General features: G+C 41.1%; 1 protein-coding gene across 1 annotated transcript in view; it reads right to left on the bottom strand.

Moving 5' to 3' along the window:
- Nucleotides 1–2,071: 2,071 nt before the first annotated feature.
- The window catches only part of LOC100741585 (octopamine receptor beta-1R-like), a 48,858-nt gene continuing 26,199 nt past the window's right edge, over nt 2,072–24,730 (bottom strand). The window contains exons 2-3 of the mRNA XM_003489949.4: nt 11,864–12,085; nt 2,072–3,576 (exon numbers count right to left, since the gene is read on the bottom strand). Coding sequence (XP_003489997.1) covers nt 3,270–3,576; nt 11,864–12,085 — 529 coding nt within the window. The 3' untranslated portion in view covers nt 2,072–3,269. The remainder of the gene's footprint in view (nt 3,577–11,863; nt 12,086–24,730) is intronic.

Below are 24,730 nucleotides of genomic sequence, written 5' to 3'. Positions count from 1 at the left end.
TCCTTTCGGGAAACCAATCGAGACTGATATTATCGTGAAAATTACCAGTGACTACCGTTTAATTAAACCGTGAACGAACGAAAGTCGAGAAAACTCTGTTGATTGTAAAATGATCGAACGAAACGGATATCCGCTCCAAATGTCAAAGTTCGGAATCGTATTCTCCCTGAACGAGCGTTGCACTCCATTAATTTCCTAAATTTGTTCGAATAGAACGCAATGAAATGAAAGCTCGTGAATACCATTCGCACGATCGATGATATACAGGTCGTTCGTTCATCCAATCTCCTTGCTCCGCGACAAATACCATGTAAAGATATTTTTTGTCGTCCGCAAAGATCCATGATATCGTGCTGACAATGAGATAAGAAAATATTCGAAAAAATTCTACAAACTAACGATCCTATTTCAACGAAATTGCCCACCTAATTGCCCTTTTCTAATTGTCTAATCTGCTGTTCTTTCCTACGTACAACGTCGAAACGTAGAATTCGGTAATTTAGACGAACGGAAGAAAGATGGCAAATTTATCAACGTATCGCGTTAATGCAACGATGGTCTTTGATGGGTTAATAATCGTAGCAATTAGCAATCGTAGTTTTGACATATTTTAATCTCGAATTCGAAATGAAAATCCGTATACGCGTACTTGTTGCAAGTACCGTTTAAAGAAACCTGATTTGCGTAATTTATATCTAGACATTTCTATCCGTGATTTCGCACGAACTTTCAAATTTATTTCGATTTATTTCCATTTATTTCGTGAAATAATTTGTTAATAAGAGTTCGTTTTATACTTTTCGCTGTTCCGTTTTCCGTATCTCAACGAACCGTGTCCCGCTTTTAACTTTCTTGCCTCTCGATTCGAACAGTGCGTTCAATTCGGACGAGAATTTAATAAACCTCGCTCGATTTATATCCAAAACAAAGTTCTGCCAGAAATCGTACTTTTAAATAGCGTTGCTAATTGGCCTTTGACGCCGTAGCGACGTCGAAACTAGAGAAGAAACAACCTCGAGAAATATACTTTATCTGTTTTTTCCTCGCTACGCTTTTTCGTGTTTTCGCTCACAGAAACGCTACTAAATTCTCTTTCGCCATCAACAGCTGGTGACTAATTCCAGTAACATATAGTAACACGAGATATCGCTTCTCTCGTCGTTAAAGGAGTCGGTTATCGGCCTCGATTCGGATACTCTCAATTTTCGACGAAACCAACAGTGTCTACTCGACTTCGTTCGGACAAATTCATTCAGTCCAAACAATTTGGATTTCGCGCACACCTTCGCACGCCAGTAAAACCTCTGTTATCCGAATACAGCACAGTTCGAACATTCGATTATCCGAACGTTCTATCTATTCTGTCCTATTTCCTTTGAAACAGAAACGGTATACACAGTGTACACTGATTTGATCGTAACAGCTGTATGCATTCGTACTACGTTGACAGTCTAATCGTTCTCATAGCAGATATTTACGCTACTCACAGACTATTTCACACCATTGCAAATTTTATGCAACTTAAACATTTATCAAACTACGTAATTTTGGAATTTCCTTATATCGGACATTTTTTTTTTTTTTTTTATTAGAAATTCATCGTAGTATTACTTTTGTGCGAGAAATGAAAATATGCAAGACTCGAGTTTGGGGTACGAACTTGGAACTAAAAAGAGAAACAGCTTTTTCTTTTGTAAGAGATAAGGACGCTCAAATTTTCCAACTTGAACGATTGACGTATCGTTTATCGAACGTAGTCGCTATTTACGACGATTGAACGTCATTTTCCGATCTTTATCCACGTTGGACAACGAAATAACCTTTGTTTCTTTCAAGTTTGGTCGCGTTCCTCGCGCGTTGTTTATCCTTTGATCGCCGGCGTCAGCATCGAGGTAATTTTCATGCTCGAACGCGACGTTCACCGACGACATTCTCAGCTTCCGCCTGGCTTTAAGAAATTCATCGCGCGACCGACAGCAGAGTTTCATCGATCGCTCGAAACAATTGAATCATCCATGTCCATTCTTTGATAAATTAAAATATGCTTTTCACCGTAAGCAAGAACAACCTATTGACTCGTCCAACTTTACCACTTACTCGTTTAGGTTGAAAAAGTTGTTTAGCTTAAAAGCAAAAAAAGACGATGCCCGTTTACACACATTCGTCGATAGATTAAAACGTAGTTTGCACGCGCCATTAAGGATCGTTGGCTGACTCGACATCGGTCGCTCGTCTGTGAACAAAAACTTTTGTACAAGAACTTTGATTTTTCGTCGAAATTTCACATCTAGAAGTAGGAAACTCTGGCTGAAAAGAAGCAAGTGACTCGATAAAATTCGTCGGAGAAAGTGGAACGAAGCGAGAACGAACTCGCACGGCCTCTATCTATCGGGCCAATCTTAGAGTATTACCGAAATCAGATCATCCATCTGCTCGGAGGCAGCAGCCTTATTTATGGACTTGATAAACCGCCACGCAGTGGAAATAGACGACAGTGTGTCTTAAAATAGGTTGACCGCATTGAAGATTTCCTTTCGGGACGCTTCTTCGTTCGTAGTTAACTTCCCGATAACGATATTTCACTTATTACTGCGAATAACGATAGAAAATCGAACAGATTGGCAAACCATTTCCACCACTTGCACCTTTACGTACCGTTTCGAGCTTAGAAATAGATCTATTTCAAATATTCCGTCTTTCGTACTCTGGCATAATAGCGTTCGGTTTTACTCGTGTCCACGGCATTCTGAAGCCCAACTAAAACGCGAAGAAAACGTAGCAGCATGTCTAACACGGTGTTCGAGCGATCTTTGATCGGAGTGGAAACTTTGATCACGACGTATCGACGGTATAAATCTCCTAGTAGCCTTTTCCGTTCTTGAAAATAGGCTCGTAACACAGAAACGTTTTCAAAATCCACTACGATACACCGAATTTCCCAGATTTACGCTAAAAAGTTATCTCTAGACTGGCGCTTTTCTATCGATCGGCGGATCAAGGTAGGCGCTCGAGCTTCGCCGACCGTTGCCCTTCGACCGTTAATCGTCGATCGAAGAAAGGTCTTGCGCGTTCTTCCATCGTTTAATCGGCGAACGAGCGTCGCGTGCTGGCCGTGTTAATTGGCCAGCGAGATGCTGCTACTCGGCTGTCGTGGCTGGTGATTGGCACGATCGGCGTTTCAGTCGAAAATAGGTCGGATTCGAAACGATTTTTTCCAGTTCAGAAGATCGTTGAGACACGTTGAGAACGTTGGAGGAACGGTTGGAAAATCAAATGCACGCCTCGATGTGCACATTGGTCATCTCGCTGGCTCTCAGCTGATTGTTAACGTGTAGTTCCGAAGACGCGTTACTGTGCACCAGATCCTGCTTCCGATGGGCTTGGCGCAGATCGCGAACCGGCCCGATCGCCACGCAACAGCTTTCGAGGGTCTTCCTGAAGGCGGCCCGGAAATCCCGGTTGAAGTAGGCGTAGATGAGCGGATTCAGCGCGCTGTTAAAGTAACCCACCCAAAACACCGCTGCAACCACCGAATCGCTGCTTTCGCAGCTGTCGCACAGAGACGTGATGACGTACCTGTTGACAAAAGAAGAAACGAATAATTACGCGTGAGATTTCAGTATGTAATTGTGATCGGTGGATTTTTGCAGAGTTTGCCTTGCCGAGAAACGAAATACGAGATACGGAGGGTAATGTTGTATCTTTACAAATACGAGGAAGATGGAAAAGAGGCAAAACGTGGAATTTTCTTTCTCATTTTTTCGAAATTCGTCGTCCCTGTGACTTTATTGTCTCGATCTTCTTGCGAATTCGGCAGGCGTTTAGATCGATGGAATAGCCGGAATATAAGAGCCGAGACGGTTTGCATGTTGGCGAAAGTTTTTCTCTTGGGCGTAGTCGCTCGTCACAGTCGCGTTCTTTTTAAACGCGCCACACACGAGTGTGTCTGCACAGACTCGGCACAGAGTTTGATTACTCAACCAAGTTAAAATTTACGAGAAGCTACGTTTCATTCGTCCTCGTTGAATCGTACCTCGGTGCAATCTCCTGTAAATTCGTGTTGATGTTATTTTCTTCCTTCTTTTCGTTCGTTTGTTACTTTTGAATTATATCGACGAGTGGGACGAACGTGTCATTTTCTGTAGTATCTTTGCTTTTGTCGCGTATCGATATAATTTTCTGTTTCATAGAGAGAGAAAAAGAGAGAAAACGGCATGGAATTTAGAAAAGAAAAAGGATGACCCTGTTTTTGGTTAAAAATCTGTCGTACGGTTAAGCGTTATCGTTAGGAAGAAATTGTTTACACTTTCGTAAAACGAACAACGCAAAGTAAGAAACACAATGAACATGGTAATCTATATATATAGGATATTGGAACTCGTAAGGGTTAGTAAAAGAAATGGAATATCGAATGAAAAATAAACGAACGTTTCTGCGTTTATCTTGGTTGAATGAATATGACGAATAGACATAATAGGCGTACATACGTAACCATGCTTGGCTTTCAGTCGGCGTTATGTCATAGATTACGTGATGATAAGGGGAGAGAAAGAGCCAATAACAACGGCTATGACGAGAAAGCGTAGAGAAAGGAAAAGTTTCCAGACGATTAGACCGTTAACATGCACAGACAGTGAACGCGAGCTCGGTTCGATTCTCTCCTAGGGAAAAGTCCGACCAGTTGCTTGGAAAAACAATTGACCTTCACCCTTTGTTGTTTAATTTTAACTCGGACTATAGCTAAGGTGGTGCACACGATTGATGTATCGATCTTACGAATGCAAGGGCAACCAAGCGCGCATGGAAATGTTACGACCGATCGAATCTGCTTGGCTTGGTTGGAGACGTAGTTTAGTCGCGTAAGCATTTTCGCTTGTTTACAAAATATAAGCAAAATTATAAGAAATACGGATAAACTGGCATATCGATTTCGGCTGGGAATTTTCGAGCGCGTTCGATATCAGCCGTAATTTGAATTCAAAGTGAGATACTTCTAGCGATCTCGATGCACATTCGAGGGGGATGGCTTTTATGCTTCGGGGTTTCTTTTAGTCAGCGAAGAAAAAAAGATTTGCTCGTTAAACGACTTCTTCTCCGTGACACCCAATGAGGCTCTACGAGAGAGAGAGAGAGAGCTTCAAGAACTTTTCCAATCTCTCGGAATCGTCAGCTTTTCATCCCCTTTCTTCCTTTTTCTTTCGATTCTATTCGTCGAGTGCTCGCTCTCTCAGTAACAAGCCTTCGTAGCCCCAGTAACAAGATCTTCGAGCACCTTGTTCGATGCTTCGACGAGATCGCCGCCTTATCGATCTGCATATGTGGCAAGAAGATGGATTATTTATTACTCTGCAAATGATATTTAAAGCAAAGTATTTGTATTCGCTTATATACTTCTTTATTGCCTTAAAAGTCTAAATATACGCGAGCATCCACGTTTAAGTCATCGTGCTGTAAAAAAGGAAGAACTGTATCGAAAGCCTTCTGATTTCGAAACGACGGCTTAGGGTTTTTGATCGAGGGTTTCAACCACGCGCAAACACAATATAATTAACACGCGTAAATAAATTACAAACTAAATTACGTTTATCTACGTTGTATCGTATTTTTAGCGATTCGAGTTGTCGAATCGTTCGATCGCAACCGTGGCACGCTGATGATCGATAACGAAGAATCGTCGAGTTGTAAAAATCCGATGAAAAGGCCGTAGAGGAGCAACTGAGAAATCCGTGGGCCTCGTCGAGCTTTGGAAAGAAAGGCGCGGCACGGAATTATTTCGCGGTTGCAGACGAGGAGCGGAGCGGATGGATGAAAGAAGCGGAGAAAGGACGCGGATGAGAGAAGGCTGAAAGAACGCTGCTGCCGTGGAACGGGGTCGACAGGAAAATGCCGCGATTTCGCCAACTTTCGCCAACACTCAGCCAACTTGTCAGACCGTGTACGTTTCGCTTTATTAACTCGTCCAGCCGCTGTACGCTTTTCACCCGTTTACCCCGACACCGTCGAGGAATCAACGGATCCGAGTCGAATGTCCGGAGTTTGGCGTTCCAGTTGCTGCAACATCGACTCGCAGCTGCTCCATTTTTTCTTTTCTCCATTTTTCGCAGCAGTCGCGTGCAATCCGCGTGTGCGATAAAATCGATAAAAAAGAATCGAAGAATTTCGTTTCCTCCTCGGTAAACAGCTTCAACTAACTTGGCTGACTAAAAGCATGCAATTATCGATTTTCGTCTTTCCTTAAGCTAATATACGATTCGTAGAAATACGATTCACGCTGAAAGAGCAGGAGTGCGTCTTTCCACCGCCGATGAAACTAGCCGCATCGTTCGCGAAATACGAAATCGTCGCTCGAAACGAATTCACAGTTTTCTTTGTCGAAAGACGGTGTAAAACCAGCGAAACGTCGCAGTGGATTTTCTTCTCGAAAGAGACAGGCTTAAATCTCGTTTGATTTCTATCGGCGACGATTACGAAAAAGTTTCGTCGTTTCCACGAAACGAGAACCAACGTTTTCCATTAGGCGAAGCGAGAAACTGGAAAGAAAGTGGCGCGAAGAAAAACGTTGCATAGGTAGGAGACAAATCGGACGGAGAGGCTCGAGACGAGCGTAGCCGGAGGCAAGCAGACAAGAAACCAACGCGATAACTTTCGTCGATTCGACGAGACAGCTGAAAACACCGGGGAAATGAACGTTTGCCGTGGAAATTGCGATTCGTAGGAAGAAAATGGTCGCATGGGCCGGAAAATCGGGACGATTCTTCGTTTCCTCCTGTCGGCTGAATACGCGAAACGGCTGTTAATATTCGGACATCTCTGTACTTTTTTTGTACGAGAGAGGATGATTTAAATATCGCGTATCTTGTTCCATTTATACGTAAAGAATGTCTCGTGTTTCCTAACGATAACGTTTAAATGCCTTGTTGCCTTATAACCTTGAGCGTCTTGTTTTCACATCGCGCCGATAGTTGGTCGCTTGTTTGCGATTCCAGCAATTCTTGGAAATAGTTGAAACCGCGGAATGGATTTATTCTGTACAATTATTTGATATAATTAACTTCTTCGTCTACGTCTTCGAGTACTTGCCAATTTATCGTCCATTTGGCAAAGTTGGTGAAAATAGGAATTTTATTGGACTGGCAACTAAGCGATCGCGGCTTTTGTTATATTAATTGGTATTGACAAAATCACTTAGTCGTCAACCCAATACTTTTTCTTGCGATCGAATGAACTTTGTCTAATTTTATCGCAGTCACTTGTTGCGTTGCTCGAGTCGTTTCTATTATTTCTTTCGATAGGTGCGATACCTGCTATAGCGTTTCTCGATAATCAAGCAAGATCCGCATGATTCATCGAACAATTAGCGACGGGACGATATGTCGCTTTCATTTCGTATCCGAGTGATCGATTTATCTTGATTAAGGAAGATCGAGGAAGTGATTATTATTAGTATTTCGATATATGTTTTTATTTGGAAGAAAAATAAGTACGAGGGAAGCGTAAACGCGAAAAGCACTGAATTTATCGTTATTACTCTTCGTATGTCTTCCTTTAAATAGTAATATATGATTGCTTGTAGTAAATAGCTACTGTTAACTCGCCAATGTAATGTGACCAGCAAGTGCGCTAAAACTAAGTATCATGGTACTATAGTACTATAGTATTTTTGGTACTATAGTATTTTTAAGAGGTTGCCAGTGATACGACCGTATTAGATGTGGCGAATTTGTCGAGGACATCGAACCGATCGAATCTGAAATCGAGTATTCATTGGGAACAATTCGAGAACACGAATTACCACTTTGATCGCAGAATGTAAGAATAACTCGGGAAACCGATAGAAAGGTTAAAAACACCTTATCCGAGCTGAAGTAGCTGCCACTTGGAAGCTGAGTCTATCGTGAATATTTATTGCCAATATTGTGCTACGTATCGCCTTTTTCTTTCTGGCGTTTGTTTTTCAATTACACAGGGAAAAAGACAAAGTACAAGCCGTTGCGTCGAGATCACGCAAAAACAACGACGGGATAAAAACCGCCTCCGAAACATCGTGCCATTACGTTCGTTCTAGAAACAGCGTCTCTTCCGCCTCTCTCCGGTTGAAAGCTACACTCTGACAAATCCGAAGAGAGCTCGAACAGTGGCACGGAGAACGGGAACGCGCGTAACAATAGAGCTTTCGAATGAAAATTCGATAAACAAAGGGACCGGCAGATCTGGCGGCTGGTACGTGCCGTGGATAACAGGCCAGAATACATTTGTCAGCATCGCTGCGACATTTCCGGCGTTGTGTCGAAACGTGGCCGGTATGCGTGCTGGAGAAATTATTCGTGACGTACGCATTATTCGGTTGACGCGACGGTTCTTGGGCCGAGAATTCGACGGCGATATGCGTGCGTGTATCGTACGTGGTCTAGGATACTGACCGTTCTGGGCGATGAGAGGATAGCGTCGTAGTCAGGCTGGCAAAGTGGTCGTGAGAAACACTACCTGGACTACTGGACATTAGAATCTTCGTTGCGTAAATTAGTTTCCTAATTACCAGCGAGGTAAAAACGTTACCGCGAAACTTTGCCATTTCGAACACCTCTTATTCCAGCGACATCGGAGAGCGAAAAAAAACCAAATATTCGAGATATACCTACTTAACCGTATCATGCTCTCTGTGTGTGTATATATATACATATATATACACGTAAGTAAGGAAGAAATTATCGAAAGAATCGAAGGGAAATGGAAGAGCAGCGAAAACAGCGATAGGTGGTGAATCAGAAGCGTTCGTAACAACGGAAACTACCGGTGAATTGGTAATTGGAAAAAGAAATTTGGTAATTCGTCACTTCGGGAGGATTGGGAGGATAGATGAGAAGATGAAGAAGAAGATCGAGACGCACAGTTTTAGTCGTTCGACTATCCGATGTAATTCGATTCCGTCCAGTTTTACTGTAAATAGTTAAATTAACGCGTCAAGTATAGAAGTATTTGGCAGTACTTTCTTCGTTTCTTCGAGTACTCGTAGAACACAAGTTCGAATCTACTCGAAAGTGTTCGTTCTCGGTTTAGGAACGAGTAGGAAACGCCGTGTGCAAACTAATTGAGATTCTTTTACGCTGGAGACGTTATCGATCGGGTGCTGCCAGTGCCTTTCTCAAGCCCCGGCTGGCGGTCGCGTCACCAAGCTTTTAGGAATTTTGGGATGCACCGCAATATCGAAAGCGTTCGAGCAAACGAGGGCCTAGCCCATCGAAATTCCACTGAATCGCAAGCACCTACTTTTTACCTTGGTCTATTTTAAAGTAGCGTTTTCAGGGCGTTCGAGCGAAAGTTCAGGGGTGGAATAGAATTTCCGAGGAAAAGCGATTCTTCAGGATTCTTCGGGTAGGAGAAGACGGGAAAGTTTGGCTTGTAAAAACGATTTTGGTGATCGTTTCCGGTTTTTAATCGCCGAGTTTATTGCAGATCAAATATGGGTAAACGGTGAATATTACGCCTTGCGACTATGCAGATGTTAGTTAATATTAGAATATTAGAGTTTACGAGTATTGGAATTTCCTAGTTAGTTATAATTTAATATTCGTAATATACTCGATCTAGCGCAATGCGAAATAGAAAAGAAATCCAGGTTTCTATCGCGGGTGACGAGTCGAAATGATAAAGTCTCGCGATGTTACTGGAATATATTATAAATAAATGGAGGAAAAGGACACAAACATTTTGTACGGTTATAGTAATGTCCAAATTCGTGTTTCCATGCATATAATTGAAGATACTGTACTTTAGATATAGAAAAAATCCGCTTTGTTTATTTCGCCTGGGTTCTCTCGTACAATGAATCATCGTTTTGTATCGTGGAAAAGGCCTACGTAACCCTGGCCACGAACGTTTGCGGAACACGTGCGTGGTAGGCCTGAGAAAAGACAATGGGATGCTAGAACAGTCAGTGTCAGTGGAGAAGCCAAAGAGTGTGAGTCGAGAAATCAGAGAGTGTGGTCCGCGTCAGAGAGAGAGAGAGAGAGAGAGAGAGAGAGCGTTGAAACCGTGGTGACGAGAATTGCAAATTAACTATCGAGTTGTCTAAATACTACAATGATTAAAAATCAATTAAAATCAGCGAATTGGCAAGTTAGCAGTTGTAAACTACAGACACTTTATATGCACTTTCTTTGAAAATGTTGAATTTTAAAATCCGTGAAACGAGACGAGATTCGTACGATTTACTCAGGCAACTGTACTTAGTTTATTACCAGTCTATATAAGAAATAAATTTAACAATGAATTTACTTTCAGTATCGTGAAATTCGCGTGTGGCTTGTCAAGTTGAAGCAGCAATATTAATTCAGTTATGTAAGAGAGCTCTGGTATTTCGAGTAGTGTTGTATTGGCAAGCGTAAAAATGCATTTCCAAATTAACGAAGACCAATTTTGTTCGATCGATATTAGAGGGAGGTAATATCGATTAGCTTTCCGTGATATTAAAGGGGCAAAGACTGAATGTGTCGCGCAAAAGATTTCACGCACATCCGCAGTCGACTGTGAATAAAGTTTCGCGAACGAATATCACCTTTTGCAAAATTCCATTGAAACACGCTGAAACACGCTCGTTTTTAACCATTTAACGAGTCATTATTTTATTTTCATATCGTAAAACGCATAGTCGTTCGAATATCGAATAAAAATAAAAGAAAATATCCGGTACATCCGCTTAAAAACATTTATCTTGATCAAGCGAGGTGGAAAATTCATTTTTACAGACAAAAATGTACAATCGATGTGAGGAAAAATCGGTGGTTAAAATATCCCTAATCGGTGGTCGTGTTCCGCGTATTTTTAATTCGATATTCTTTTACTGGGAATATTTTTAATGACGTAACCGTCAGGTTATACAGTAGCCACAAGGCCGTAAACGAAAAACGCGACAAGTCACGTTTCGCGTCTTTTACGAGAGTTTTACAAATTTAAAGTTCGGTACATCGTCGACCGATCACGCGTCAAACTTGACGTCGCGTTATCATGCCTTATGATTATTTAAAAATATTAATAACGTTAATTATGCCGACTAATATCGATCAAGTTAAATCAACGCAATGTCATTTGATTTATGCAAGATATCGCGAATTTATCATCTATATTCAGAAGATACGTACGGCTTTCAAATGGAATATTTTTTCATCGTACCCTACTTTTCTTATCGTATCGTGATTTTTCTTTCTTTTCTCTTTCTTCTTCCTCTTCTTCTTCTTCTTCTTTTTCTTTTTCTTTTTCTTCTTCCTCTTCATACTCTTCTTCTTCTTCTTCTCCTTCCTTTTTTTTTCGTTTGCTCGATCGAAGAAAAATTTAGAACCGTAGGAAGGAAAAAGGGAAAAGATATAATTGATCGCGATCGTAATCGTATTCCGGTTAATTCGATGGAGCTATCGTAGTTTCAAAGTCCTTTTAGACCACGCGGACGTTTAATGCTCGTCTTAATATATTCGAATGAGTTTTGCCAATTAGCAGGAAGTCGGCTTAACTTGGATCGTGTTTCCTTGGATCTCGTTAAAACGAACTTGACTGGATCAGGAATAATAAGGAATAATAAGAAATAATAAGGAATAGTAAGGAATAGCAAGGAAACCGCTGGTGGACAGAATCAGGGTTTTTGCCGCTTGAAAAGTATGGGAAAGTTAGAGAAGGTGTTGTTGGATGGGATACGGGTGTCTGGCGTTTCATCGTAACACGTCTTTGGTAAGAATGTTCTTGCCGTCACGTAACTCGATCGTAACGCGTGTAACGACGCGAATATATCGCAGTTCTCTGGATAAATAAACGAACGTGACAGCAAGACCGAAAAATTTTCGACAATGGGGCGAGGGAAGAACGAGAAATTTACCAGAGGAAGAAGGGAAGCCAACAAGCCAGAAACGCTGACACGATGATTCCCAACGTTCTCGCTGCCTTTCGTTCCCTTCTCATTTTGCTGCTGCTGGTGATCGGTGGATCTTCTGGTTGTGGATCCGGCGACGATTGATCCACAGTTGGCAGCGTGGTCAAACCGGCCGAAATCCCATTGATCTGCAGATGTTTGTTTAAGAGCGCTGCCGCCACTTTGCTCCTGCAACCAAACGTCCCAACTTCATATTTCTGTTGATACGCAAGTCTGGAAAATAAAATAAGGGAACAATGCGTAGCTATTTTAAGCGTTAAAAGTATTCCCTCTGAATAAAAGTAGACTCCTAGTAGCTTATATATACATCTTTAGACTCGTTTCAAGGCTTACTCATATAATCGCTATAGTCCTGATGAAATTTTCAAACGTGTTTTATATAACACGCGTAATATTCCTAATATTCGCGAATGGTTTGCACAAGTGTTCAAACACCTTCGTCGTCTATCGTACATTGAAAACGTAATTATACGTATTTGCAATTTCCTAGCTACGAATATGGTATTTTGTTGGCAAAAGACGTTAAATAAAATATCGCTAAACGTGCGAGTGTTGTCCTTTTGAGGCATTATCTCGGCCGAGCGACTTTCGCCGGGCTATTTTCCAGATAATACGCGTATCTGAAGTTGCCGAGAAGAATAGGCACCGTTACAGCTGATACGAAGCGCGTCCGTCTATAGACGTTCCATTGTCACTGACGCGCATTGTTTCCGCTGCTCCACTACTTTTCCTCTCCGCGCCATCGTTTCTCGATCGCGCTTCTTCTTCGATCGATCTTCCTCTAACATTCTAACGCGTTTCGACAATTATTTCCACAACGAAAAACGAAAGCTTGCTCGATGCGTGCAAATCTGTCAGATATTCAAAGTGAAAATTCAAATACTCGCGGTAACTTTATACCGATCTTTCGTACGATACTCTTAAACGAATATTTCTCTAAGCGAATAAATAAAATTATCGTTTCGTTGTAATTCGATGCTAGTTCGCTGTACGTTACGTTTGCAAAGAAAGAGAGAAAAATATCGAAAAGACGACGAGTTCCCTAGAGCTTTGTGCAGTTTCGATCAGAAGATTTGATTGGTAAGCGAACGTTGCTGGAAAATTCGATCGATTATCGATCATTTTCAATAAAACTAAAACCGCTGGAAGATGCGACCCCCGAATATCGCGTTAAAGCAAATCCTGGAAACTTTTATTATCGTTTCTCCCCTGAAGCTCGAACATCCGCGAATAAATAAGATCTTTCCTTCGCATCTGCGATCTCGAGGGATCAGATCGGCCGGACACGATAGAACAGCGTTTGCTTTTGTACAATAAAAGTCGTCCTATCGATCTGAAAGCTTTTTCGTTCGAGTAACATGGTCGGCGCTCCTTTGAAGTGGAATTAGGAAGCAGAGACGTCGGAGAGGCTGGCTGCAGATTTAATTTTTCCTTTGACCGGCAAAGCACTCGCTATGCCTTGCAAACAGATCTGATTTTGCTCTCCGTGGAAATCCTCGAACATGCAGAGCCAAAGGCGCGTGCAAATCGGAATTGCAATCGGCAAAGAGCCCTCTGTGTCCTGGCTGAGCTACCGCAGACCCTGCTAAACTTTAACGTCGTTAAAGTCGAGGACGAATCTTTCGATCGTATTTCGAGTCGTTCCACCGATGGACCTCGTTCCGACGACAGACTAAAACGTTAGGACTCGAGTACAATGGTCGATGATTTAGTTTTCCGATGAAATCCGAATTTGACGTACAGTGGCAATTAGCAAAAGCTTAGTTACTCTTGCGCTGGAAACATTTGTTGGAAAAATTTCTAATGAAATTTGTAGTATTTGTAATAAGGTATTATCTTAAGTAATCGACGCTTAATCGGGTAAGAAGGCTTCTTAAAGTAAGCTAACTTTTTCCTAGCGGATATATTCACGGACGTTTGTTCGAGGAATTCCAAGAATTTCGATAAGCTCGACCACTGTCGCTTTCTCATCTTTACGCTTATTTTTTTCAACTGCCCGGCACAGCTTGTTTCGAGCAAATCGAGCTGGTAACGTTGGTGCTAACATTGTTATTCGTCGAGAGATACCGTTGAACGTCTTGGAAGAATTTTTTCGTTCGCAAGTTTTCCTTCGTGCTAGTTTTGATAGCTGATACCAAAACGATAAAAGTTTCATCGGCATACTAAAAATTCAAATAATCGCGATTCGATCGAACGCCGATCCGATCAACTTCGAAGTATAGTTCCGACCCTCGTTGGAAAGACGTGGATCGATGGTCTAGGAATCGCCAGTTAATTCGATACTATTTCTCCGGCTTGAAACTTTTTTTCAAGAGCATCTATGGAAAAGCGTGTTGCTGGCGAGTCAATCCACGTGGCAAGGGAAATCGAGAAAAGATTCGGATGAAAGGCGAAAGTTTCCAATCGAGATCTGAAAGTAATCTTCCAAGATCCTAATAAAAGTTGCCATGATTGCGTTCTCGATGGTTCTTGGCGTTTCATCTCGTTTTTCTTCGTCAAAGGTGACATAACGCAATGAGTTTCTCTTTTTTTCTTCCTCCTTTTTCTTTCATGACCTTCTTCATTTACAAGGTATAGGAAACAGTGGAGTAATTAGTTTGCCGGTGAATCGTATCCTGTTTGAAGTGGCAGCATCGCGAATCAAACGTAATAACGACGCTAGTAATTATATCGAGTTATTCGTGTGAAATAGGTCAATCGATATTATTAATCGTTAATTTAACGTTCGTTATTTAACGTTAATAGATCTGCAATTAGATTATTCCTCTTCCTTCGTTCGTTATCAATTCGAAGCGACAACATAGATGACACGGTATACGTATTACACGGTGCGCATTATAATTTAGGTAAAAATAGGCCAAAAACCTTTCTTCTCTCTATTTCGTTCGTATTTTATGATTAATTTCATTTGATGACAGAATGAAAATGTAAATGTTTGCATTTTTATGGATTTAGCATGGCAGAGGAAGTAGGTTCGTTCTTAATTGCGTTATTCTCCATTTTTCCCGTAGATAAGGGCTGCCTCCGTCGCCTCGTGGCGGAAATAATCGAGTTACTGCGTTAAAAACGCAAAGTGTTCCACGAAGATCGAGTTTCGAAAAATTGCTTTCTCTTGCATCGTGTCGGCCGTGCATCGAAATGGTAAAATAAAAGTCTTAGCTCGTTTATACAATTTATAGAATGCCGTTGCGTTCTAGAAAACCAAGCGTGATTACATACTTGTAATAATCTCGAGCGTGCGTATCATCGTTTCGTCGATAGTCGATAGACTGTATCGCACTTATTAGCTATTTATGCGTTTATGTTAAATTTTGGGATAAAAAGGTCGAGACGAATCTTTTATCGTCGCTCACGATCAGATACGTTTTATTAGGCAAGCAAATTTATAATATCACGAGCGATTCCATGAAAAATATCGAAAGTTTCTTCTCGTTTATACGTAAAACGATTCGACGATCGTCGAAAGGGAGGAAAGGAAAGGATAGGAAGGAAAATCGGAAATAGGATAGAAAATTCTCGCGTTTAATTTACAAATCATGGCCGTACCGTCCGACTATAAACTGGCTCGTACTACTCGATGTTTACGCGCCGATCGATCTCTGGTCCATTCTTTGCCCCTGCACTCGCGTCGCATAGATATAGCAGCGATCGAATCATTCGCAAACACTTCTGCCGAATGAATGGCATAAAATGACGATAGAAACAACGTGATTTCGAGATACCTTTTTATCTGTTTAGGGTTCTAGGTTTTTAAATCGAAGCATTCTTTTAGAAAAGAACGCGCAACGCCCAGGAAAACGTAAAGATAGTTTCGAGAAAACTGTTTTTAAAACGTTCGAGTACTTGGATCTCGTTGAAAACTTTTCTCCTCGATTTTATTCGTGGTCAAAACATTAGAACGTTTAAATATTTTTTAATGCAATCGAAGTAATTGATTTAGACGTATCGATGGACATAGGTGAATTTATTTATGCGAAAATGTAATGGCAGAAATTTAGTGTCGAGTTTAAGTATATGTGAAAATTATATGACACGCTATTACAAGTAGATAGGATTAATTTTAATGACGCTAGCGCGAGCGTGTTCAGAGGAATAACCACTTCGGTTCTAACGAACGAAGTCGAATTAATGCCCGAATGCATAAATAAAATGTCTGGAGAGCTTACGGTTACCCAGTTCGCCGATCCTATCGAAAATTTACAGAATGCGGTGAATTTCCAACGTTATCCGAGAAACCGTTCGAGTGGCGTATATCGACCACTATGCCGGCACAATGCATTTTTACTCAAGTATTCTCGATTATCCTATAAATGCACGGATCCGTCCTTTATATAGCGCAACCTTGACTTCTCCAATTATTCGTTATCATAGCGAACAGCTGATATTCATTTTCAAATCGATAACCCACTGTCTTCTCTGTCTCGAGTGAAACGTTGAAAACTCGATCGTGTTTTCGACTCGATTTCGATCGTGCGAAACGAGTACCGGCGTAATTATTATATGAAAGTTACACAGTTCACCGATCGATAGAACGCGATGGTTCTTATCCTCTATCTTTTACTTGGGGACATTTTTAAAATTTCGTGCTACGACGAATTGTCGTAGCGAATGCCTGAAAGCGAAGAATCTCGATCAAAGTAAGAGTCGTTGGAATCTGCGAGTAATTTCTTTGCATTGGTATTAGCTTTCTGTATAATAAACGTCGATACGTTTGGAATTTTACGCCTCCGTCGGCCCATATAATTTCCAGAGGAATTTCCAGTTGTTCGATTCGATCGGACTTTTCTCCATCTAACGAGCAATTAACTTTATTTCATGGAGTGGATCGTGTAACACCGACCAATCATCGTCCAATTAATAATCATGCAGGCGTGGGCGTTATTTAATAAAGTGAACCATATAAAGAAGGATGTGTGTTAGTTTATTCAAACAAGAAAATGCTTTCTCCGGGAATTATTTCAGTACATATTTGAGGCCTATAATACGTTTATTATTCGAGACTAATTAAACCTTTATAAACTAATTAAAACTTTATAAAGTCTAAGATTATTTGCTATTTTATTTCAAACCTTCGAAACGAAATTATTCGAAATTGTAAGTTTTTAGCGTTACTTTGGATGACGTTTTCTCGGCTCTGTAACCATCGTAAAATACAGTGAAACAAAGCGAATCGTTGTTAAATTCGAGCGATGTAGCTAATTGCAAGATTTGCACATCGTGGATTAATAAAAAAAAAAAAAAAAAAAGTATAAAAATTCTTTAAAACGTCTTTTCGTACGATAGGCTAGAAAAATATTTTGCGAGTTTAGACTTTGCGAGTTAGACTTTGACGAAATCTTGGCGACGCGACGGGAATATTATTGTACTTTCGTGAAAGAAATAAGATCCGACGACACGAAGAATCGCTTGAAGATAGAATTTTCGGCTTGCTGAAACGTAACGACGGTTCGCGATCCGGATCAAGCCATCGACCGTCCTCTTCCTTACGTCCGAGTTAAGCGTAAACACGTAAGCCGGCAAACGAAGAAACAATTTCAAGGAATATATATTTTTAACGTTTCGATGTTTTTAACCTTTAAACATTTTGCTCGGAACAACGATACTTTATATGAGGTAGTAAAAAAAAAAAAAAAAAAAAAAAAAAAGTATAAAAATTCTTTAAAACGTCTTTTCGTACGATAGGCTAGAAAAATATTTTGCGAGTTTAGACTTTGCGAGTTAGACTTTGACGAAATCTTGGCGACGCGACGGGAATATTATTGTACTTTCGTGAAAGAAATAAGATCCGACGACACGAAGAATCGCTTGAAGATAGAATTTTCGGCTTGCTGAAACGTAACGACGGTTCGCGATCCGGATCAAGCCATCGACCGTCCTCTTCCTTACGTCCGAGTTAAGCGTAAACACGTAAGCCGGCAAACGAAGAAACAATTTCAAGGAATATATATTTTTAACGTTTCGATGTTTTTAACCTTTAAACATTTTGCTCGGAACAACGATACTTTATATGAGGTAGTAAATGCAGTTTTCTTTCGTACGATTATCGTAAGATTATACATAGTTTCGTGATTTCCGGTTATAACATTACAAGATTAAGACGGATTGTGAGAATGATAATGCGGTTACTATATCGGCAATGTAATGGCAATGTCGCTGGCTTTTCAGGATTTTCTCTGAAAAGAAACGGATGCCGATCGATGTTCGTGGAGGACGAAAATAAAAACGACAGCAGTGCCTTGTATCAGGAAATCCAAGAGGAAAAAGAGGAAAGAATCGTTTGCCTCGAGAGAAGCACTCTTGAACTTTTCAAGTCAAACAAGTTACCTGGTGAATTTTTGATGCTCGCTACGGTAAAACTCGTTAAATTACCGGCGAAACTTTTCAAACTAATTCCATCAACGTTACGAATCGCTACGAGTTGCTACTTCTCTGCGTTAATCGAAATTAATTAACAGGTCGAGCAGAAACGTTGAATTCTTTGAGCAAATTTTTCTCATACTTTACGTGCCACCATCGCAATCTTAACCTTGTTCCGAAGCAATGAAATACAGGAATATTTCCTTCGAAATATACGTGTACGGCTTGTTTCCACGAAACGAATCTGAGCAATCTCCGGAAAGTTTCAGCCTTTATATAGCAGGTTATATGGTAGTGTCCTTGTTGCTTGCAAAAGAATATCGGCAAAATATAGAAGAAATACTTATTAGGTTGCAAGACTTATTACGATATCTGGTGGAAATATTTCAACTAGATTTAAATAAAATAAAAAATTCGCGATAAATATCCGTGGTCTAGCGATTACCAGAAAGCCCAAGGGTGCCATATAACTACTAACCAACTACTCCAAAGTTAAACCAACTGCCCAAGTTCCCGGGTACACTCGACATTTTTAAGGGCAGTTTGATTAGCGTTCTACGCGTAAGCTTCGATGAATTTTCGAAGCAGGGTCGATCGATAGCCAAGAGGGAAAAGTTTCCAAGTCGGTTGAGCACGTTGCCTGGAAGCTTTCGAACGGTTGGTACTTTCAAACTCAATTAGCACCTTGGCTACGAAAGATCCGCAGGGCTTTGGTAGCTCTCGTAAAGTCCGACTGATTATACTTTATATCGCAGCATGGAACTGCGTCGATTCGAAATTTTGATAAGAAAAGATTGACTTTTCGAATTTTTCAAACGAAAGCTAGATGCTGTGATCGAGAAGTTGGGAGTTTCGAAACTTCGAGGATAGACCCAAGCTTTTTCCCTGATTCGCAAAGGACCTAACTTTCGGACGTTTTTCCTTCGTTTCGAATCAATTTTTATCGCTATCGTCCCTGCGATCGTCCCACTCTAATCTATGGTTACAATAAACGAATTCAAAATATTCAAGGTGCAAACAGTAGAATTAAAATTTCCAATGTGTCACGCTTGAAATGCGATATCCATAAATCTTCTAAAAATGCGTTAACGGTTTAAGATTTTATGATGTCTGTATTTTACGATGTACCAAGTTTATAGATAGATTTACCGCGCGCGAATGCTGCACGGAATCCCTTCCCCATCGCAGATGCTTTCAGACGATGGGCAACCGTAGGTAGAAACATAAAAAATCCAACAGAAATCTGCCGGAGACTTGCTCTCTACGCAACATATCCTACGACCTATCCTATTGCCTCGTTTCCCTGCAAAATGTTCCGAGCAAAGCACCTCCCGTTCGAAGAAACAAACTCGTAAATTCGAAATAATTGTCCTATCCCTAGCAACGAGTAGGGTTTCCACGACGTGTCAATTATACTGGTAAAAATGTACCGTCGCTCTATATTTTCTCCGATCCAACGACATTCTTATTTCCCGAAGAAATTCTCTTATACGAAGGAAATTGGTCGGTGTAAAGTTCGTTTAAACACTTTTAATTACTCGTATGGCTATTACGTGATATTTTTACGATACAGAAAGATATACGCTTGAAAGAAACAATTTGCAAATATCTCCGAGTTGATCGATGTCGCAACGGATTCCCAATGGACTGGGAAGGTACAGCCAGCGGCCGATCCATCGCCGATCCATCGATACTCATGCGTTACGGAAACGCAATTTATTCGATCTGCGAGTGTCTGCTGCATACGTCTTTGTAAACTAGAACGATAATCGGAGGCAATGGAGGCAATGGAGGCAGTGGAGGCAGCGAAGGCAGTGGAGGCAGCGAAGGCAGTGGAAAAGGCAGAGAAACGAGAGCAACGAAGTAAGTAATAATCCTTTGGATCGAGGCCACAATTGGATAGCCAAAGTTGGAGAGTAAGAGAGCGGCTCCGACATTCGGTCAGCTTAAGAATATAGCCCACTAGGGTAATTGCGTTGAATATCGGGTTTTCCTGCTTCTGATTAGTATCCTGAAGTAACGGGGTAATAAAAGCATCCTTTTTCACAAGGCTTTCCAACTTTTCATTTACTTTCCGCTTTCTTTTAGTCGAATATTCACGATCGAAGCTCTAGGAAATTTTACAATGCCGTTAAAACGAATATTCGATACGATCTCTCAGCCGCGTATACGTAAACAGGTTTTTAAGTTTGAATCTTCTCCTACTGCGATTTCTTTTCTTATCGTGTTAGTTATTATGCGTGTACATTAACGGTAGGATCTGTTTGAAATCGTGCAGAACTGTTCGACTACCATATATGTACTCGATAGGATCCCTGTCGCGTCTATTTTTTCATTCGTAAGATTCTAAGACGAACGAAACGTTTATATATGAGACTTTATCCTTCATTCTCTATGAAACGCTTTCTTTCGCTCGTGGAAGAAACTTGATACATGTAATGTAAGTTTGACGTACTATAGCGCGTAACAGAGAAACACTACGTCGTCACAGGCATACGTTTCTGGTCGGATAGAAAATAAATTCGGTCGATTCGTCCGACCAGAAGTTGCATTAATTTCAGCTCTTTTATGGTAATAAGTTATGGTGACTTGGAAATCCGCGATACAAAGATAACATCCGTTATCCGCTTGTTGTTACACGCGCCTCTCTCATAAAAATCGAAGAATATTCAACTCGAGTCTTTCTCGCTGTGCTTTTCCTTTTTCCCACGCACTCTTACGTTCTAAAACATAAATTTTCTACGCTATTCGCAGACTGATTCGAACGCCCGTTCCGTTATACTCGTTCTGCGTGAACCCTTATCCCTTATCGTATACGCATCTCATAGGAATTTGAAAATATTCAACTTGGATCCTTCACGCCCCAAACTAATACGTAATAAGATTCCGAAATACGAATCTCCGTTACGTTATTCGCATCGAATCTAACCTCTGCCCTGTTGTATCCATCCTCCATAAACATAGCCGACACCGTTAAAAAAAAGGCATTCGATTTTTCGATAGGTAATCTAATACGAGCGACCGCTTTGCGATGAATTCTTTCGTGTAAGAAGGCGTCGAAACGTATGCACGGTTCGTATCCTCCGATTGGCTCAAGCTGAAAGCGTTTTCCTGTTTCATCACGGGGATCGTGAATCGTCGGTCACCGTACCGGACAAAAATATTACGATCGAGGTGGAAACGCTCGGATCTTCCCCGGTGTTCGTTATCGTTTTAGTCCAGCTATCGAGAAAGAAATCGAATTGCATTTTTATTACGAATTAAATCGCCCCTACCCCTTCCGTCGACGTTGTTAAGAGCGTTTGGTCGCGTGCACACAGTACACGCTCCATCAGTTCGATACCAGCGGAACAGTGCTTATCTAAAAATTCGTTATTTGCTCGTCGATGCTCCGGGGAAATAGTATCGGGCCCGATGAATCGTGCAAGATGCTGGTACCGAACGGAGGATTAAACGGCTTTCCATTAACTCGTCGAAGGATCGCATTGATTTTGCCAGGAATTTCTAAGCAATATCGTCGAGCTTGTTCGCAAAATATCCAGCCGAGGACGTTTCGAAAGTTTAAGGTAGTAACTAAGCTCCTAAGTAAACTGCGAATATTTACGGAAATTCATATTTTTACGAAGATGCTTAAACAGGACGACGAGTACTATATTTCTCGTATTTTACATGTTTTACATATATTACATGCAGTGTTTCGCGTATTACCTGCATTTTACGCATTTTTACACTTTCAAATTTTCTATTATCTAATTGCATAAAAATCCGCTGTCTAGCTGTTTTATTTAAACGACTTTGTTGATTCGAATGCGAAATTATTTGATTAAATTGATGAAATTGTTTCTTTTTTTTTGTTTATTCCGAATAAAAAATTAATATTCCGAAATATTCCGAATAAAGAAATAAAAAAAACGGAACATCCACCACATTACGTTCATTTTGTTCCGACACGTTTATCCACTCGCAACGCGTACACGCTATTCGTACCCAACAGGCGTTCCCCAATTTTCGTCCGAATATCTCACAGTTAGGTGTTACGATAACAACCGGTCGAAGGCAACGAGCTAAACAACGACAACAATGTCGATACAAGGGCTGATAAAGCGAGCATTAGAGAGAGAGAGAGAGAGAGAGAGAGAGGAGAGAAATTAAGGTACTCCTTGGAAACTATTTGACAAGCATCGTGCTTTGTTCGGCGACGACCTCTGTTTACCGAGTCGGGTCTCGCAATAGCGACTTTTAATTAACCCACATATCGATGCCGCTCGTTATTCTCGTGCGCGAAAAAGCTCGCGTCTCTCTCTCTGCCTAGAGTTCTTCGCGTCCAATCGTTTTCGCAGCCTCCGTTATGATTCTGAATCGGTGTTCCTTGACGATGTTCGATCCTTGAAACTCGCTGATCGTTTCCATTGTTTTCTACAAAGACGAAGAATGGCAAAGAGAATGTTATTTCTTTCGTCGCTTAACCGGCAAGGAGAAAACGTAATTTTTGTCATCGCTATTAGATAATGCGATGAGATAAGAATCTGGTGGGAAAATTTCCTAGCAAACGAGCGAATTTTGACGTTTCAGCATACTGATCTTCCAATCTTCTAAAAAAAGTTTTAGAATCCTCGCTGAATTGAAATTTCATTGAAATATTTAAGTATATTTGTCCTTAGCATGTGGAACGTAGGGCGAAAAAGCGTCAATTAGGAGACAGTTTGCTAATTGCCGTATCGACTTCGCGTCAGAAAATCGACGATCGTAGACGAACCGATCGGACGTTGGTTCAATTTTCGGTTGACTTTGAAACGTTTATTACCTTGGACGTGATCAAGTTCTCTCGACCGTACGCGGAGTTTCGTGAAAATTAGAAGAACGACAAGACGCGTCTCTCGCGAGCGTCGCAAGAACGTGAAGGTACGTCGACGGAATATCGTTGGAACGAGTAACGGATCCAACAATTCCTCGTTATTCGATTTGCCAGCGAATCCCACACAGCGGCCTTCCTTGGTTACCGAAGCGATTCCTTCGCAAGGTAAATATTCTCACTAGCGCCGGTGGAAGTTGCTCGTCGAAGTCTCATCGAGGTCGTGAGACTGGAAAACGGAAACGGTGGCGAAGCTCGAACGACCAAAGGACGGTGAATCCACCATCCGCGAGTCTATCGCTTTCAGAGTTTCAAGCTGTTCCGTTTACCGAGTGGGAAAACTTTTGGTCGAATCGTTCGTTCGAACGTGATTCTTTGAAATTTCGAAGAGCGAAGATACGGTGTGGCGTGGTGTTGGCGTATCTCGATCTCGTTCGAGAGAAGAACAGATTGGCGGGAAGAAACTTGGCATAAAAAATTGTTATACGCTTTTACTCGAAGTAGATAGACGGAAGTAGATGGAAGAAATTAGATGAAAGTAGGTGGAAAATTTTAAAAGTGGTGCGCGAACACGTTTCGAGCGTTGCAGCGATATCGCGAATCGACGGCTCGGGCGCGATCGTTGCCATCATCGAGAGCGCAATTGCTCGCGTGTAACGCCGTTGATAACAAGGACGCCACAGTTACCCGATATATTTATCCCACTATCGACTATTTTCGCGTGCTTCGTTCACGCCGATTCGCTAAACTTTCTGACCGATGGATACGATCGATTCGCACAACAGTTTACGGAAGGATAGCAGCCGAGCTGAAACCTTTATAGACTCGATCACTTTCTATTATTTTATGACGCGACACGTTGTAGATTTGACTTGCATCGAAAGAAGGTCGAATCATCTCGCAAAGTCTTTTGTTTCTTTTAGAAATTTCATATCGATGCTATGTATGTCGATTATAAATATTTTTACTTCGATAGACGATAGAACTCTTTTAAATTGTTTACTTCTATGACACGTACGATAATTTCAAACTCATACAGCATATAAAACGTATCGAATAGCATTGAACGATCGATCGACTAAATGTCAGTGAAACTGTGGAATACGGAAGAAGCACCGGCGACACGAGTCAGTGTTTGAAACGATATTCCGACTCGTGGGACCAATAAGTAGATATGGATAGCGCTTGGTCAGGCCATTCCATTCAGGTAGATTACACGAGCGAAGATGGTGCCTGGTGGAACGATCGCATCGAAGCAGTATCCGATAAAGCGAGTAAGGTAAAACGGAATAATAGCTGTGTTAGATTGGAAGTAGAAACGCGGGCTGGGATTTGCATGATGAAGTCATCGTAGACTGTGTCCCGAAAGATAATGCAGTATTTCTGCTTCCTTGATTTACGAATTGCCAAGTGGAAAAGACCTAAAAGATCGTAGCGTGGAATACATTTCGAAGTGTAAATATACTGACTCGCCTTTATTACACTCGATTTCGTAATGCGATATGGAAATGAGAAACTGTGTTAAACTTCCTTTAAAGTCACGATTCTTCCGAAGAATAACGTTTATCTTATAGGGAAAAAATTTCATTTCTGCTTAAAAGACA

The sequence above is a fragment of the Bombus impatiens genome, unplaced genomic scaffold, assembly GCF_000188095.3.
Source record: "Bombus impatiens unplaced genomic scaffold, BIMP_2.2 scf_0382, whole genome shotgun sequence".
Classification (NCBI taxonomy): Eukaryota; Metazoa; Arthropoda; class Insecta; order Hymenoptera; family Apidae; genus Bombus; species Bombus impatiens.
The sequence above is the reverse complement of the archived record's forward strand: the minus strand, read 5'-3'. Positions and strand labels throughout refer to the sequence as shown.